At 37.9% G+C, this 16,544-nt stretch overlaps 1 protein-coding gene across 1 annotated transcript; it reads right to left on the reverse strand.

Annotated features, from left to right (window-relative positions):
* Positions 1–1,752: 1,752 nt before the first annotated feature.
* Positions 1,753–11,650, reverse strand: GMFB (glia maturation factor beta). The gene is made up of 7 exons (XM_063089631.1): positions 11,552–11,650; positions 7,481–7,577; positions 5,693–5,742; positions 4,954–5,003; positions 4,394–4,476; positions 3,509–3,582; positions 1,753–1,921 (listed from the first exon to the last, which is right to left on the reverse strand). The coding sequence occupies exons 1-7, from the start codon at positions 11,552–11,554 to the stop codon at positions 1,850–1,852; spliced, it is 429 nt and encodes a 142-aa protein (XP_062945701.1). The 5' UTR covers positions 11,555–11,650; the 3' UTR covers positions 1,753–1,849.
* Positions 11,651–16,544: the final 4,894 nt, after the last annotated feature.

Here is a 16,544-nt window from a genome sequence, read left to right on the forward strand (position 1 = left end):
TACATGCTTGCAGCTCTAGTTAATTTCTCTTATTGCTGCAAACCAGGTGAAACAAAATCTCATTTCCTTCATTCAAAAACATTAAAAATATCTCCACTCTCACTTGGATTATATTTGCATTTCTGGAGAATTAAAGCAAGTTATTCTCCAATATCAAAATACCTATTTAAAGAATTCTTAAACTTCCTGGGTGAAGTTTTCTCTCTCTGGAAACTGGAATAAAGAATCTTTTCCAGTCATTAACAAAAACAAATACACACTCTAGCACTTCCTTATCACCAACTAACTTCCTATTGCTTCCTAACTTCTAGAATAGTGAAGCCAAACATTGTCAGGAACAGATGATGCCCTATTCAATACTGTGAAAATTCCATCTATCTTTACCTCTTTATTAAAGTCGGTACAGAAACCTCAAAAATAAAATGCAAAGAACATTCGAATGGAAAATATGCCAACATTTAAAAAAATGCCTTTGCTAATTTTGAAATGACTAAGATATTCTTAATATAAGAATTCACTCACAAAATTTAGTTAAGTCTCTAGAGTCACTAGAACTTATATCAAATCAGTGTTGTTAAAGTTACTTATATGTTTGTTTTTGAAGTACACTATACAACAGAATCCTCGCTTTGAGCCAAGGATGCCATCATCTAACAAGACTGGTTTTGTTAACTCTGCAGGTGTCCAGTTTAAAATATCTTCTGACATTTAGGATATAAGATGTGATTTCCATTAATGTGTTAATGTTACTAATTACAGCCAAAGTTTTAAGATATATAATTTTTTCCTATGGCACAAAACTAATCACAAATATACCCAAAATTCTAACTCTCAACTGCCATATATTCACCAATGCAAGCAGATAGCTGGAATTTTAAAAATATGAAGTTGATTTTATTATAAATTTGAGATACACACATTAGAAAATTGTTTTACTTGGACCCTTTAAAAAAGTATTAATTTCACCAAATCTGGAATACTGGCAGTGTAAAAGTCTTAGACTAACTTTAAAGCTAACAAATCAAAGGCACAGTATTAACACATTTAAAGTAATTAGTGTTCACAGGACATTAGGAGGTGCTTTATAAATAAAGTGTTATTAACCTAGATTCAAAACTATCTAGATTCAAAAATTATCTAGAAATGACATAATTAGGAATGAAGCCCTTGATTATTATAACCTACCAATTTCTAAAACTAAGATGCTATTTTCCACAAGAAGAAAACCTAAGTCATAATTCTGTCATAAAAATCTAATTCCCAGACATTAAGAATGAGTGATTGATGAACAGTTTCTAGGCCTGATTAAAAAGATACGGGAAACCAAAGGAGGCATGGAATTCATGAAAAATTTACTTGTAATACAGATTATACTACAATAAATAATTATTCATGGTTGAGAATTGGGTCACTCAAGTCTCTAACCAAAATAACTTTAATGGTGTGACAAGTGATAATATGCTATTTTCATATATAAACTGCTAATATCCAGTATTTGTCAAAAAGAGGCAACTGTTGTCTATCACAATCTAATATCCACTTTCCAATGGTGTCAGTAAATAGTAACAAATTCTAAACTATAAGTTATAGAAATTAGTCACAAGAGTGCAAAAAGTCCCTGGAGAAAGTCCACCTAACAATTACAAATATAAGGAAACACTTTTACAAAGTTTCATTACTATGAAGATGATTTCCTCTTTGTTCAAACTTTGCACAAATGAAGAATTTTTCTTTACTGCAGGAAACAAACTGAAAGTAATGGTGCATTTTTAGGCATAAATAAGTATTTATGTCTGGTTCCAGTATGGTCAGGTTAATCATAAATACTTTAGAAACACAGAAGTTCACATTAGTGGAAAAATCCAAGTTTCTCACGTAACCATTCTTCAGTTAGGTCTTCAGTATTTCTTATTTCGAATACCTTAAGGAAAAAAAAACTTAGGTCATACTCTGACACTCTCAAAAAAAAAAAAGCAAACACGTTATGTATTTGAGGATTACATACCTAATTCTGCTTCCTTTCATAATGGTCATGACTTGTGTAAATTAGATACACCTTATATTTTACTTCTTTTACATGGTAAGTACTCAAGTTACCAAAGTATTAGCAATCAAGATAGCATAAAACTCTTTTAAAAGTACAAATCTAGAAATAGTCTAAAAGAAGTTCTGTAAATCATGCCCACTAGAAGAGACATCACAAGTATACACAACTAAAGTCAATCTAGTTAGGAACTGGAGGAACACACGTTGGCCTTTCATAGTTGAGTGTGAAATGGAAATACCAGCTTTAGATTGTTTTGATAAAGATGGAATAGAGGTCTACAGCCACAAATCTCCCGCAAGGATTTGAATTAACACAGGCCCAGAAAATATAATGGCTATAGAGAGACAATATATTACAGTAGAAAGAATGGGATTTGGGGCCAGATTACATTTGAATCCTAGCTCTGTCATTCACCACTTTGAAACTCTGGGCAAGTCATTCATCCTCTGAACTTGTTTTCCTATGTATTGAATGGAAATACCACCATCAACCTCACAGGGTTGTTCTAAGGATTCAATGAGATTATTTACAAAAGTAGTTTGTAAATTGTAATGTCTCAACTCCAGCATTTTAGGGTATGCCCAGGATTAGAATAGCCCTGAGGCTGTTAACAGAGCTCTTCTTAACCTCCCAATCCCTTAGAGCAACTCCAGAGTGTTTCTATGTACAAAGGAAAAAAAAGTTGTGTCTACAAATTGGTGGTACTAATGACAATCATCTTGGCTAAAGGGAAAAAGCAGAGGGCACTTAAAGACATTCCTTGAGTTGATGATTAAGCACCCAAAGGGAAAACATTGATGCTGTCCTTAAAATCTGAAAGAAAATATTGTTTAATAGTTTTAGTGATATAATACCCTATTTCAAAAACTTAAATGTATATATCTTTTCAACTCAAACTAGTATGTGGAAGTTAAATAAAGTAAATAAAGGTAAACTTCTCTTACCTTTAATCTTCGAAAATACCATAAAACAATTGAGGACATGTTAAATCTTAAAGCAAGTGGGTCATATAAAACAGAATATTCTAGCTTTATTAATATTAACAATTTAATTTTAGATCTAGAAACAGTATAGTTAACTGCATAATATAGAATCACAGCACAGAACTTGGTTCATTTCAGACTATGGTAAAGGGCTCAAAGAAGCTTCAATGCTGATCTTTACCTATTAGAAATTACACTACAGAAGATAAAGAACTCTTAAAAAATTTAAGAGTTACAGCGGCTTTCTAAATCTGCCTACATCTTGCATGTGATTTCTTCTATCAGCTTATTCAAAAAACACTTCAGTTCAAAAACGTCTACCATACTATGTCCAACTAATAAAAACCTTTGGCTAATTTACCACTCTGGTCTAAATAATCTGCACCTGCCAAAAAATACTTCTTCGGACTATTTTAACTATTGTTCTATACTCTAAGGGAAAATACTGTCTCAACAAGCAAGTCAATATATATACCACCTTGGTTAGTTCAGCTGTTTGGACTAGCTTATTCTTACTCCCAGCATACATCATCTGTTGTTCAGGCTTACATCCTGCAAGACAGAGATTAGCATAGAAATGAGACGTAGATTTTTAAAAACTGGTAGGTTTTTATTATTTTTATTTTTAAAAATGACACACTTAGGATTTTCTTTGCTATTGAGTTTACAAAAACTTCGATCTAAATGTATATATGCTATATTTTGAGTCTTTATTGCATACTGCCTACATAAAGAGACAGAGCTAAATTATAAAAAAGTCTAGAGGTCAGCAAAAGTAAATGATTCTTCTGACTTTTAGAGCCTTGCAAACACTAAAAACTTCAGCACTATCTTAATTTAGACACTAAATATCAACATCAATTTTATAAATGCCTAAAATATATAAAATTCTGGAATGGTGGTGGGCTAGTGGGACAGGTCTGAGATAGGGTCTGAAAAAAAGTTAACAGTCTGCTTACACAATAAGTTAGAAATATTTTAAGTGCTAAGTAAACGATACAAATAATAAAGTTTAGAGAAGGGTTTAGTAAGTACCATGTTTATTGTGGGCTTGAATGGTGATAATAGTGGGAGTGGATTCCCTAAAAACCAACAACCCATTTCAATATCCAATGTAAGCTATAATTTGACCCAACAATCACACTTCCAGAAATTTATCCTAAGAAAATAAACAAGTTCTAAGAGACAACACTTTATAGTAACTTCTTTCTAGGGATGCATGCAGGTGTGTGCAAACACACCCTACTTCAATGTAGGTTATTCAACTCTTTTTATCTTTAAAAACAGCATAAAATTTGTCTAGTATAAAAATGGTTTAATTAGATTACAGACAAATGTGCATTATTTAAAGAAATTCACTTACCAACGGGACTGGAGAAAATAAAGCACAGAGGATATGAAACTCTTCCATCATCATGTTGATATTTATAACTATACACAATGAAAGTTTTTCTCAAGTTAAAGAAACTAAAGTTACAGCCTTGAAACAGTTTCTTACCACCACCTGGGAAGCTACTGAGTGGCAAATAGCTATCCTATTCATTTAGGCCACACCTTCATTATTCAATATCTTTCCAAAAAATTATAAATAAACCCCAAAGATAAGTTATAAAATAACATAATCTCTCAAAAAGAAATTTACTAAAGTATGGATTTCTTTCTTCATTTTATTGTGCACATATTATAATAAAGGGAATTGTTTAAAAAAGAAAATAATTCAACCCACTAACACATTAACTTTTCATTTTTCTTAGTCCAATATACGCATACATATCTTAATTTGGTTGTGATCATGATGTGGAAGGACATCTTGTAAAATACATCTTTTAAAACAAACATGTCTTTTTTTAACAAATGAGTTCACAAGTCAACTTCTAACCACTAAAGAAAACAAATCTTTTTAGAGCACCAAGAAAAGGATATCGAGGTTGTCGTTCAGGTAGTTCATCTTTAAGTTCATCTGGTGAAATGCCCTGTCACCATAGAGAAAAGCAACTTTTAAACATTTTCTTACCTATAAGTCCTTAGGAGATATATACCAAGGACCTACTCTACTAATAGTTATGAATGCATTACCACATCACAAAATAAAATTTTATTTTATCAAATTGTATATAATCTTAGGTTAATAAACTCTCAATCTAATCAAAGCCCCTTCTCAGTTTAGCTCCGTTTATTAAACACAGAGGCTGACGGGCACAGTATTCTATGCTTATGTTCCACTGTCAGGAAATACTAAGTGACATAAGCCAACACCTCAGAGTAAACAACATCCGATTTCAGGAAAAAAAAGTTAATTTATTTTCACCCTAAATTAACTGCTTAATTTGACAAACTAAATACTTAAGTTGCAAGGTTTTAATTTTTAATTACTAGCCAGACAATTTTGAAGCAAGTTATAAAGTTTACTCACTTTTTACTGGGCAGATAGCCTAACTTTTACCACTTATTATACTGGATTTTCATTAATGCTTTAAAGAAGATAGTTAAGTTAGTAAGACAATGTACTACACAATAATTAGCACATCCTTTTCATGCATGAGCATGTATTTAAAGAAGTCTCAGAACTCATTTGAGAAGTACGTACATGTAACTAATATAGCATCTTTAGAGCAATAATAATTGCTTAACTATAAAATTGTATTTAGCTCATTGAACAAACCTCAAGCTCCTCATCCAGTACCACCAGGCGTTTATCCTTGTCAATTTTCACTAAAATAAAAATATAACATGAGTAAACTGTGATTCCAATATGATCTTGATCTACCCAACCCACACAGTCTCAGCCTTTTTCAGGGCATCTAAAATTAAAACATCAAGTAACATAAGCATAAAGTTCATTCGCAGTTTTAGGTTATGGTCTATTAGGTAGCTTTGCTTTTCAAGCAGTCAGCTTTTAAAAGCTTTTGCCCACAATTCCCAGCACCTAGTTTGTTTATTAAGAACTTTGTCAACTCTGTGTATTTACTGTGTATATGAAGAACTTTATGACTCAAATGCAACTTCCTAGATAATAAGAAAATGACTGAAAGGGTGACTGTGATTGAGATTGGTCTACAAGGGAAAACCAGGGGTCAGGATAGAGAATGCTTGAGATCCTCAGCTTCTCTGAAGTCAGGATTTTAGGGTGTAGAATCATTATTCTGAGAAAGCGAATTACCAAATAGCAGTGATATCTATATTCAAATATATCTAACATAATCCAAAGCCAAATCAAAATAAGTTTAGATAACCTATGCCTCTATTCTTTTTCAGTTGTCAGAAAAGTTCACCATAATTGGTTTTGTACCAATTTCATAGTAAATCCTCGGAGAGAAAGTATGATCTCAAATAACTTCTTCACCTTTTGCAGTAAAATGGCACTGACACAATTTTCACCTTTAAGAACTATATGCCCATACTGTAGTATTTATTTGTTACAGAACCAGAATTCATGGTAAGTTGTCACCACTGATTGATTAATTTATGTCTGCCAGATGCATCTCCGTGAAGCACAGTCTACAGTTTTACATTTTCACTCCCTCATCCTTCCTCCATCTTTCTCAATCGCTACCCACATGTGAGTATTAAATATTACCTATGAATACAAGGAAAATCTGCATAACATCAGATACCATTCACAGTGGGAGGGGCGATATGCAAATCATTCTTTCCATTTTCAGAAGACAGTGACATTAAAAAAGTACTCTCCATGAAACTAAAGTTCAGCTCTAGAATTAGAATAAGGCCCAAAGTCACTTGAAGTTGATACGACAAGCAAACAGAAAGGACATTGTTGGGGGGGAGGGAGGAGAGGGAGGAGGGAGGGAGGTTTTGGTAAGGGGCAACAATAATCAACCACAATTTATATAGACAAAATAAAATTTTTTAAAAAATTTAAAAAATAAAAAAAAAAATAAAGAACATAAAATACTTAGGAAGCTATTCAACAAAATACCTGCAAGACTACTACCTGAAAAGTACACAATTTTGTTGAGAGAAGCTAGAGGAGACCTAAATAAATAGAAATATATACCATAATTATGAATGAAAAAAAAAAAAAAAAAGAATAAGGCCCAAAGTCACCTCAAGCACAATGCTAAACTTTACCATTTTAGGTGTAGGCAGGCAAAGGTTTCTATTTGGGGATGAATGGCCAGGCTATTTTTAGTCCCCTGAGAAGGATGGAGTTGGATGGGTCACTGTGAATGGGAATCCTCATCCCCCAAGTGACGAAGAAGACCATCTTCTCCAGAGCTGTGTAGGCAGAAAAGGACTTCACTCTACCTCTTCACTCCATCTCTGTTCTGAGACCTTAAAATTTGCTGTTACTTATTATTTAAAGTGATCTAAAGGTGGAGAATTAAACAGGAGGCAACATTACTTTCTAAAGGTTCAGTTTATTCAATGTAGCTATGAGATAAAAACAAAGTAAGACCACGTAACTTTGAGGCAATCACTTTTAGCTTACTTATAATGGCAGCATTGTTTGTTTCTTTGCGAAAACGAAACTTTCTCAGCTTTTCCACTAAATCTTCAGCAACATCACAAACCACCAAAGACTCACTCTATAAAAGAAAAAAATCACAAATAAAATGCCATGACTTCAATATACATACATATTAAAGTTATAAAACCCAATACCTTTAAAAAGGTATACTGACATCTACAAATGTCAATTATGTGAAAGCATTAAAGTGAAACATATGAACACTTAAATGGACTTTTAAATCTACCAACCTTTGGATCTACATTGTATATTCATACACATTTGTTCATCTTATATGTAAGGTATACTTTCTCTTTGACTAATAAATGTCTCAAAAAGCAGACACATAATAAAGTGCACTTTCATCAGAATTGGAGAGGAAGGCAAGAATATGAGAAAAGTCAAGAATCACTGTCTGCTGTTAGAAAGTAAGGCAGGCATAATAATTTTATATTGTGCAGGAAGAACAGGAAAATCATCTTATTGTACTTAGAATAAACAGGACCTTGGTTCACTTTTGGGTCTCATAATTATGGGAAAAATACAATACAAATAACAAAAGTATAAAAAATAAACCATAAGAGGAAAGACCAATAACATTTTATATCTTGATTACATGAGTGTGGAGATATAAAAGGAGCTCTGAAGAATGTATGAAAGCAAAAACAGAAAAAACAAATACAGAAGCTAAAAGAATCTTTTGGGAATTATGAAGAAATATTAGAGAATTGTCCCCAGAAATCTGGTGAGGAAATGATCGAAAGCACTCTTCTTTTAGTGGTGTGACGAATATGTAAAACTTAGAAGACATACAAAAGTAGAGAATAGTACAGTGAAACCCTATATATACCCATCACTCAGCTTCAACCATTATCAACACATAGTCTTACTTCATCCAACACCCTCAACACTGTGCCCATGAACTGTTTCACAGCAAAGGCCAGAAATCATCTCATCTGTAAACATCTCAATATGTATCACTTCTCCCCTCCTCTTTCAAGAAAATTATAACATTTCTGAGACCAATGCTAAATACATCTCTCTCATTATAACCCCAAAAGATAAAGACTTCCAATTTTAAGTTAAACTAAAAATGTAATAAAAGCCTGCTTTTTTGATCCCTTGGTGGGAAATGATAGCATATGTTAAAGCAGAAAATGGCTATCAATTTTAAATTGTCCTTTAAATTCAGAATACTGGTAATATATAAAGTGTGATATAACATAGGTTATGCTATTTACAATCAGAAGGTACATCCTACCAACAGATACTACCCAATAAATAACACTCCTGTAGGGGGTATGTACTTCTTTCAGTTTTCTTTAGAGAGATGCTAAGTCACATGGAGCTTCCTGAAGCTAAGACTCAATCCTAGTTCATTTTTTTCTATCTTTCAAGAAAGATAATGAAGTCAGAAAAGTAGAATTTCCATTTTCTCTTCAACCAAACATAGAACCTATTAGCAAAACTAATATGTTTAGGCAGACCAATTTATCATGAAAGTCTTATCTTCCAGCTCTGATATCCAGAGCTGCTTTTGTAAGCTTGGCAGTCTAAGGATCAGACACCAAGTGATATATATGCTGTGACTTAATTTGGATAGCTTGTTTTTGTGTTTTCACCTCTCCCAACACCTCAGTAAGGCCAAAAATTCCTTCTACAAGAAAAAGGGCTCACTGCATACAGTCAGTAGTAGCATTTAACAACATACAAAGTCAAGTGGAGATTTGAGCTCCAATGTTCACTTATTGGTTTATCCATACGATGAACATTTAATGAGTGCCAGCATCATGCTAACTGCTAGGGATACAATCATAGAGTAAATAAATAAAAGATATGGTCCCTGCCCTGCCCTCAAGGAGTTTATATTCTAATCTAGCACAGAACAAACCTACATCAAAGGACCCCGCAAAAACATGCAAACTTGTATCTATGATGAGGGCTAGAGAGGAGAGGCACACAATGGATGAGAATTTATGATGAAGAACAGCATGGTCATAGCAGGCTTCCAAAAAAAGGCACGTGAAGGACCAAAATTGCCTGTGCAAAGACCTTTTCATTAAAATGAGCATGATACATCCAAAATAATAAAAGGCCAGTGTGACTCAAGCACAATGAACAGGAACATAGTACAAGAGGAAGTTGGTAGGGGCTGGACAGCACAGAGTCTAGTGGGTCATATTAAGTATTTTGGTTTCTTTTCTGTGAGCAAAGGGAAGCCACTAGAACATTTTAAGCAAGGTTGGAAAAGTAAATGTGATCATATTTGCATTTTGAAAAGATCTCATTTGCTGTGGTATGTAGGAAACAGGCAGAGAACCAGGATAAATCCAGCAAGACTAGATAACTGGTAAGACTAGTCCAGACAGGAAAGGAAAAGCAGCTTAGAGAGGTTGGTGATGAGGATAAAGAGAAGGAGGTGAACAGTGCTAATAACAGTTAACATGTTTTAAACACCATGAGAGAAACAGTTATGTCCTTTACATGGACTCCCCTTCATGCTCCAAACAATCCCATCAGATGGGTACTATCATTACACCCATTTTGCAAAAACTAGGACTTGTAGAATTAAGCATCTTCCCCAAAGTTACTCACTTAGTGGAGCCAGGCAGCCTAACCTCTAGCCCCAACTCTTAACCACAACGAAGGAGCTGGTGACAGATTGGATATTAGGGAGGTGGAGTGGGTAAGGGAAAAAAGGGTTACCAGAATGACTCCTAGGCTTCTGGCTTGTATAATAGACTGAATGATGCAACCTTTCACTGAGTTAAGAAACACTGAGAGAAGACCAGGTTTGAGGGGAAAGAGCATGAATTCTATTTTGGACAAAATGAGGTGCATAGAGGATGTTAACTAAGTAGTGGAATACATAGATCTGCGCTGGATCTCAGAAGCAAGATCTGAGGTACAAATTCACAAGTCATCTGAATATAGGTGGTAACCGAAGCCATGAGTGTAGGAAAGAAAACACATAATGAAAAATGAAGGACGAGGATGGAGCCTGGGACTCTTACGTGTATTGTCCAGGGAAAGGAGGATAATCTTCATGGGAAACAGATGAACCAACAGAAGTATGAAGAAAACCAGTTCCGTATCCCAGAAGCCAAGGGAGAGGCATGAGAGAAGAGAATGCTTCAAAAAGGAGGGAGTGTCAACACTGGAATGCGGCTGAAAGGTCAGAAAGGATGAAAACTGAAAAGAGCCCGCTGGATTTAGTGACCATGAGAAGATCTATTCGATGGAAGTGGGTTGGGAAGTGAGTGGGAGGTCAGAGATAGAGCAGTGTTTTTATTGTTCTTTTTGTTGTTGTTTCTAATGAACTTAAACATATTTAAGAACCGATGGGAAGAATCCAGAAGATCCTTGGTAGGAAATAATTTAACTCTTTATTTTTATGCTTGGGTCCATCCCATACGACAACGGAAGCCATAGCCGCAAACCCAGCAAAACTCAAGCTCTGACAATTACTTTACAGCCAACCACCAAAGTCTTGGGTCAAAAGACTCCAATTGCTGTAACTCGAGGAATGCAAGAATAAGGCGAAAACCTCAGAGAAAGGCAGGGGGAAGGAGACAGAGGCTAAGGAGAGGCCGAAAAAATGCAATAAGAATTCGAGTCCTCTCCGCAAACACCGCCAGGCGAAAGGTGGTCGGGGCCGCTGGTCCCTCAGGCCTGGCCCCGACCCTAGAAGGAAAACCGACGTTTGGTGGAGCCCTCCGCTGGGCCAGACCCCCGCCCCTCCGGCCTTCAGCTCAGAAGCTGGAGCTCTCCACCCAGACCGGCCCCGCAGGGATGATGCCCCCGCCCAGGGCCGCGCCCTAGTCAAAAGCCCCGCTGGGCGGGTCGACCTCGGGTCAGGATGGACGATGCTGCCCTCGGGCGCGGCGGCGGCTGGGAGGCCAAGTCCCTGGCTGTGGGCACCTGCCAGCAGCCAGGGCGGAAGCGGCCGCCGACCCAACCCGGGCGCTGCCCGCCGCCACCGGTTCCGGAAAACAGGAAAGCCCGGCTGCCTGGCCCAGCCCTCCAGCCCCCGCCGTCCCCAAGGCAACTCACCATTTTCCTTCCGGCCGTCAGCCGCCTGTCGCCTTCTCTCGGGCCCCTTTAAGAATGGCACGGCGGCCACAGCCCTTCCTGCCCCGGCGCCCGGCAGAGTCGCCCCCACCTATTAACGCGGCCTCGCGCGCCCGCACGTGACGGAGGACGGCAACAGACGCGGCTCAAAATTAGCCAGAACGCGAGCGCCTGCCTTCTCTTGTGTTTTCTAGGGGAGAATGCTCCGCCTGGCTGCAAGTGAGGAGCAGTCCCGCGGTGCATTCGTAAAACTCATACCGGTTCTTGGTACCTTTTCACTTTCCTCAAGCTCTGAGAGCAATTTCATGGTGACAAGATTAAGTCGATGATTTCAATGGTGAATGTGTGTATTGACCGCAGCCTGCTGACCTTCCAGACTTTGATCTCCCTCAAATATAGGCACACCTCCCTTCGTCCCACCCTTCACCCCCACCACCTTCCAGAACTTGGTAAATTTCTTTTCTCAATAGTATTTATGTATTGAAGTATGACTGAATGATCATTGATGTTTAAATGAGCACTGTCATGGGCCACTGCCTAATTACACATTATTAAGAAGAATCTGTAGGAGATGCAGACTTAGTGGAACAAGTTCATTTTTGAGTGCAGTGAGGAAAGTGGTTTGCAAGAAGTAAAGTTTGGACTCTAGATTTCATACGGGTGCCTTCCATAAAAGAAGCTGCCTGGGGCAGGATCTCATTTCATTTACAGCCTATTCCTAACTGCTAGCTTGATGCTTGGCCCATTATAGGGCTTCGACTACTATTTCCTGAATGAGTGAAAGAATCAAAGAAAAAGAAAATTCCAGAACATGCTCCTTCTGCCATCCTTCTTCATTAGTATTAGACTTAACTATTAGGATTTTTAAAGTTTGTATTTAATGTTTAAATTTAATGAATTGTTAGCATGTTAATAAATAACATACAATGGAGTTTCAAAATATATAAACATTTAATACAATATCTTCATTTTCTCATAAGTTAGAAAAATAAAAGTATTAGCTATAAGAAATTCCACACCTTAACTACATTCTGATAGTGGCCTGCCCCCATAATACTTGTTCCTATGAGAAGAGAACTGATTCATTAGACATATGGTACCACGTAAGAAATAGTGGGAGAGAAAATGATTGCTATTGGTCCATGAGCAATCATATTTGACTTCAGCATAGATTTCCCTCCTCCCCCTATTGTTTTCTATCTCCTCTACCCATCTAAGGGAGGAATTGGAGGAAAATGTGAAAAAATAAACATTTAGCTACATATCACACCTAATAGATAGTAAATCCATTGTTTGTCCCTTTCTGTTCTTTTAATATTTCCCAGATGGAATCAGGTATAAAATGGCTCATCTCACATAGACCCAAGAGAGGCTAGTGAGAGTGGTGCATTGACAAGAAAAGCAAACTGATGAAAATGTGATTTATTTTATTACATAAGAGGTATAAAATGAATGTAGACTATGTACAGACATTTTATTTGAACTCAGTCTATCTAATATGCTTAATCAATCAGAAAAAATTAAAATGAGGTTTAGGAATGCCATTCTGGCTTGGGTTATTCTGGGGGAAAAAAGAAAAGTTCCAGAATGTTTTCCAGCATTTTTCTGCCATGGAAATAGCCCTGGCTTGCTTCTATAACAAACTCAAGAACCCATCAATACTAAGCTGTGCTGAGGTCACTGAAATGTGTTTTATCTCAGGGAAGGGTTTGACATCAAGACAAGATCAGGGTAGAAAGGAAAAGAGTATTGATTAAAACTGGGGGAAGATCAGAATTAAATTAATCCTTTCTGGTTTTAATTTTTATAAATTCTCCAGTCTCTGAATTAGCAGCTTGGTAAATATGTTCATATTCTTTACGTATTCCCACCCATTCATTTGTTCAATAAATAGTTATTGAGAGCTTATTATGATAGCTCCCTCCTGGGTGCTAAGGCCCAAAACAGACGAAAATCCTTATCCTTCTGGAACTAACATTCTGATGGGAATGAGGAGATGACAGACAGTAGCATAGTAAATTAGTAAACAATATTGTGTGTTAGAAGTTGATTAGTGCTAGAGGAGAAAAAAATAGGCAAAAGGAGATAGGGTGTGCAGGGGACGAGGGATTTGCAATTTTAAATAGGGTAGTTGTTGTAGTCCTCACTAGCAAGGTCAGACTGAACAAAGATTTGAAGCTGGGGGAATTAGCTATCTGGATATCTGGAGGAACATTCTACACAGAGGAAACAACACTGCAAAGGCCATGAAACAGAAGCATGCTTGTGGTTTTAGGAGATAAAAAGGCAGTCAAATGACTGGAGTAGAGTGAGCTGGGGTGAATTGTAAGAGATAAGGTCATAGATAGATTGGAGGGCTGGATCATGTAGGGCTTTATAAGTGATCATAAGGGTTTTTCCCACTTTAGGGTTATAGGGATAGCTGAATGCACCCACCTCACACTGTACAAGTTCGATTGACAGCGGTTTATTAGTCACATATACTCACAGTCCAAGGGAAGAGGACACCACTTGCCCAGAGTGAACAACCAGCCCCTGTGGGAGGCAGCCTTTGTAGTATCAAGACGGTGGGGTGCTCCCTGGTTTCTGAGGGAAGATGTGATTGACTTGTTTGCATAATTCCATGGGCTGGCGGGGAACCAAAACCTTCCCCTTAGCAATAAGCAGGCACTGTGCCTGGTTCCCATGATTGGGAGGGTGGTTTTGTTAAGGGACCTTATCCATGGGAGCTGAGTAGGGAGAGGAGCTTGCAGTTAGGCCATTTCCAATTTTACCATGTTGACCTAAAAGAAACTGAGGCCAAACGTATACAGTATAGGATTTATTGAGCCAATATGATGATTACAATCAGGGAAAGGCATAGGTCAGGTCACCCTGAGAAATGCACTTAGAAGAGGGCCAGCAAAGCTTAGCATTTTATAATTACAAGAAGGGGGAAGAATCAAAGGAGAGAGTGGGGGGACAGCCCCACCTAATCACTCTATCAGTTCTATTGGTTGTACATAATGTATACATTTGGGATTGTTACTAGGTTATATCCTACAGGTATACAGGGATCTAGGGTAAGGGTTACAAGAAGCATTCTAGGTTATTTTCTAACTTTCTGGTGCCATCATATCTGCTCCTAAATAAAAATGGTCTTATGATAATGTTTTTCAGGACAGGACAGGTGGATGTGACTACTGACTTATCCCAGATCTCCCAAGGGACTATAATTTAGCTAACCTCATCAGAGCAGATTTTTTTTTTTTTTTTTTTAACCAACCAGATGTCGAGGCAGCACAAAATATTAGACCTTAAATCTAGGCCTTACATCACAGGAAGTCAAAACTTGAAGAATGACTAGTGGTGGTGCCAGTAAGTTTTCTAGTTTTATTTTGTTTTGTTTTGTTTTCCTTCTTTACTGTCTTACTCTGACCTGAGAGGAGCAGGCTGAATCAGAGAAGTAGGGATAGCAAAACCTCAAGAGGAACCCTTCTTCCTGGCCAGGGGACTGGGAAAAGGGATCCCTAGGAACAGGAGAGTTAAGAAAAATCTCCTTTTTCCCCCCTTTTTTCTCCTAGTCCTGCTTGGAGAATAACAGCAGACATGTTGGCCCTACCACAGCAGGGCAAGGGCATGGGCACCTAAAACCCTGAGAGAGAAGCCATCTTTCTGCATAGAGAAACTTGGAAAATGGGCCCCTATTGTGTGAAGATTGAAGGAGGTATCTTTTGTTTTATACTCTATCTTTTCTCTTGCCATTTTACCCACAGGACAGGCTCAGTCACAGAACTTTGCAACAGTATGGGGGACTAAAACACTGAGAGAACCCCATCTTTCACACCAGAGGCACAGGACAAAGGGGCTTCTAGGAGTCCAGAGTGTGTAGAGGAAATCCTAAAGAGACACTGAGCACATACCCAGCTCCGCATGTGCAGAACACACCCAAAGAAGCATAGCAAAGACTCTGAAATCATAACTACAATATAAACCATTGCCAAGTCCCAGGCTAACTTCAGAGTGATTTCTGTAAGAGACAGACCCAAACAGCAGAGTAAAGACTTTGAAAACTGAGCTGTAGTTCTGTATCTTGATTGTTGTTGAAAAAATAGAATGGTTTGGTCAGGGCCCTAGCCTTGGGTCTGGTTAGGTGTGGTTCAGCACATCCTTTGTAAGCAAATTGTGTGTGTGTGTGTGTGTGTGTGTGTGTGTGTGTGTGTGTGTGTGTGTGTGTGTGTGTGTGTAGAGTTAGTGCACATGTGCACCAATGTATCTTTTTAGTTTTGTTGCTATTCTTGTGTTCTTCAGAGAGTTTTGGTGAAGCAGGCAGGCAGGCGTCTGCCTTGGGCAGCCGCCACCGCAAGCAGCCATGCTTTCCAACCTATGGCTTCCAAGGACCGGTTTGCCGGTTACCTAGCTCATTGATCTGCATGTAAGGGGTCTGGTGATCCAGCCTGGCACATGAACGGTTTGTGACCCAGTCTGTGAATGGACTTGAAAGGTCTGTGAGCTCCAGACCCAGCCCTAGCTTTACAATAGGCCCAGTTGGCAGGATTACCAGCAGGTAAAAGAGCCTGACATCTGGCGTGGTTGAGTAGCTAGACAATTGGCATCAGAACAGGATTAAGAGCTCTATAATTAGCAAAGTTGACAGGATTCCGACATTACCCCCAGTGCTACAATTGTGATGATGATTACATGATCTCTAAACATCTGTTAAAACTCATATAACTGTACAACAAACATGGTATATTTTACTGCACGTGTAACGCTCTTTTACCTGCCTGTAATCCTGCCGACTGGGCCAATTCTTGAGCTAGGGCTGGGTCTGGAGCTCACAGACCCCTCAAGCCCGTTATTCAGACTGGGTCACAAACCCTTCACATGCCAGGCTGGGTCCCAGACCCTTCACATGCCAGGCTGGGTCCCAGAGCCCTCACATGCAGGTCTATGAGCTAGGTAACCAGCAAAAGGATCCTTGGAAGATAGGTCT

The sequence above is a fragment of the Cynocephalus volans genome, chromosome 3, assembly GCF_027409185.1.
Source record: "Cynocephalus volans isolate mCynVol1 chromosome 3, mCynVol1.pri, whole genome shotgun sequence".
Lineage (NCBI taxonomy): Eukaryota > Metazoa > Chordata > Mammalia > Dermoptera > Cynocephalidae > Cynocephalus > Cynocephalus volans.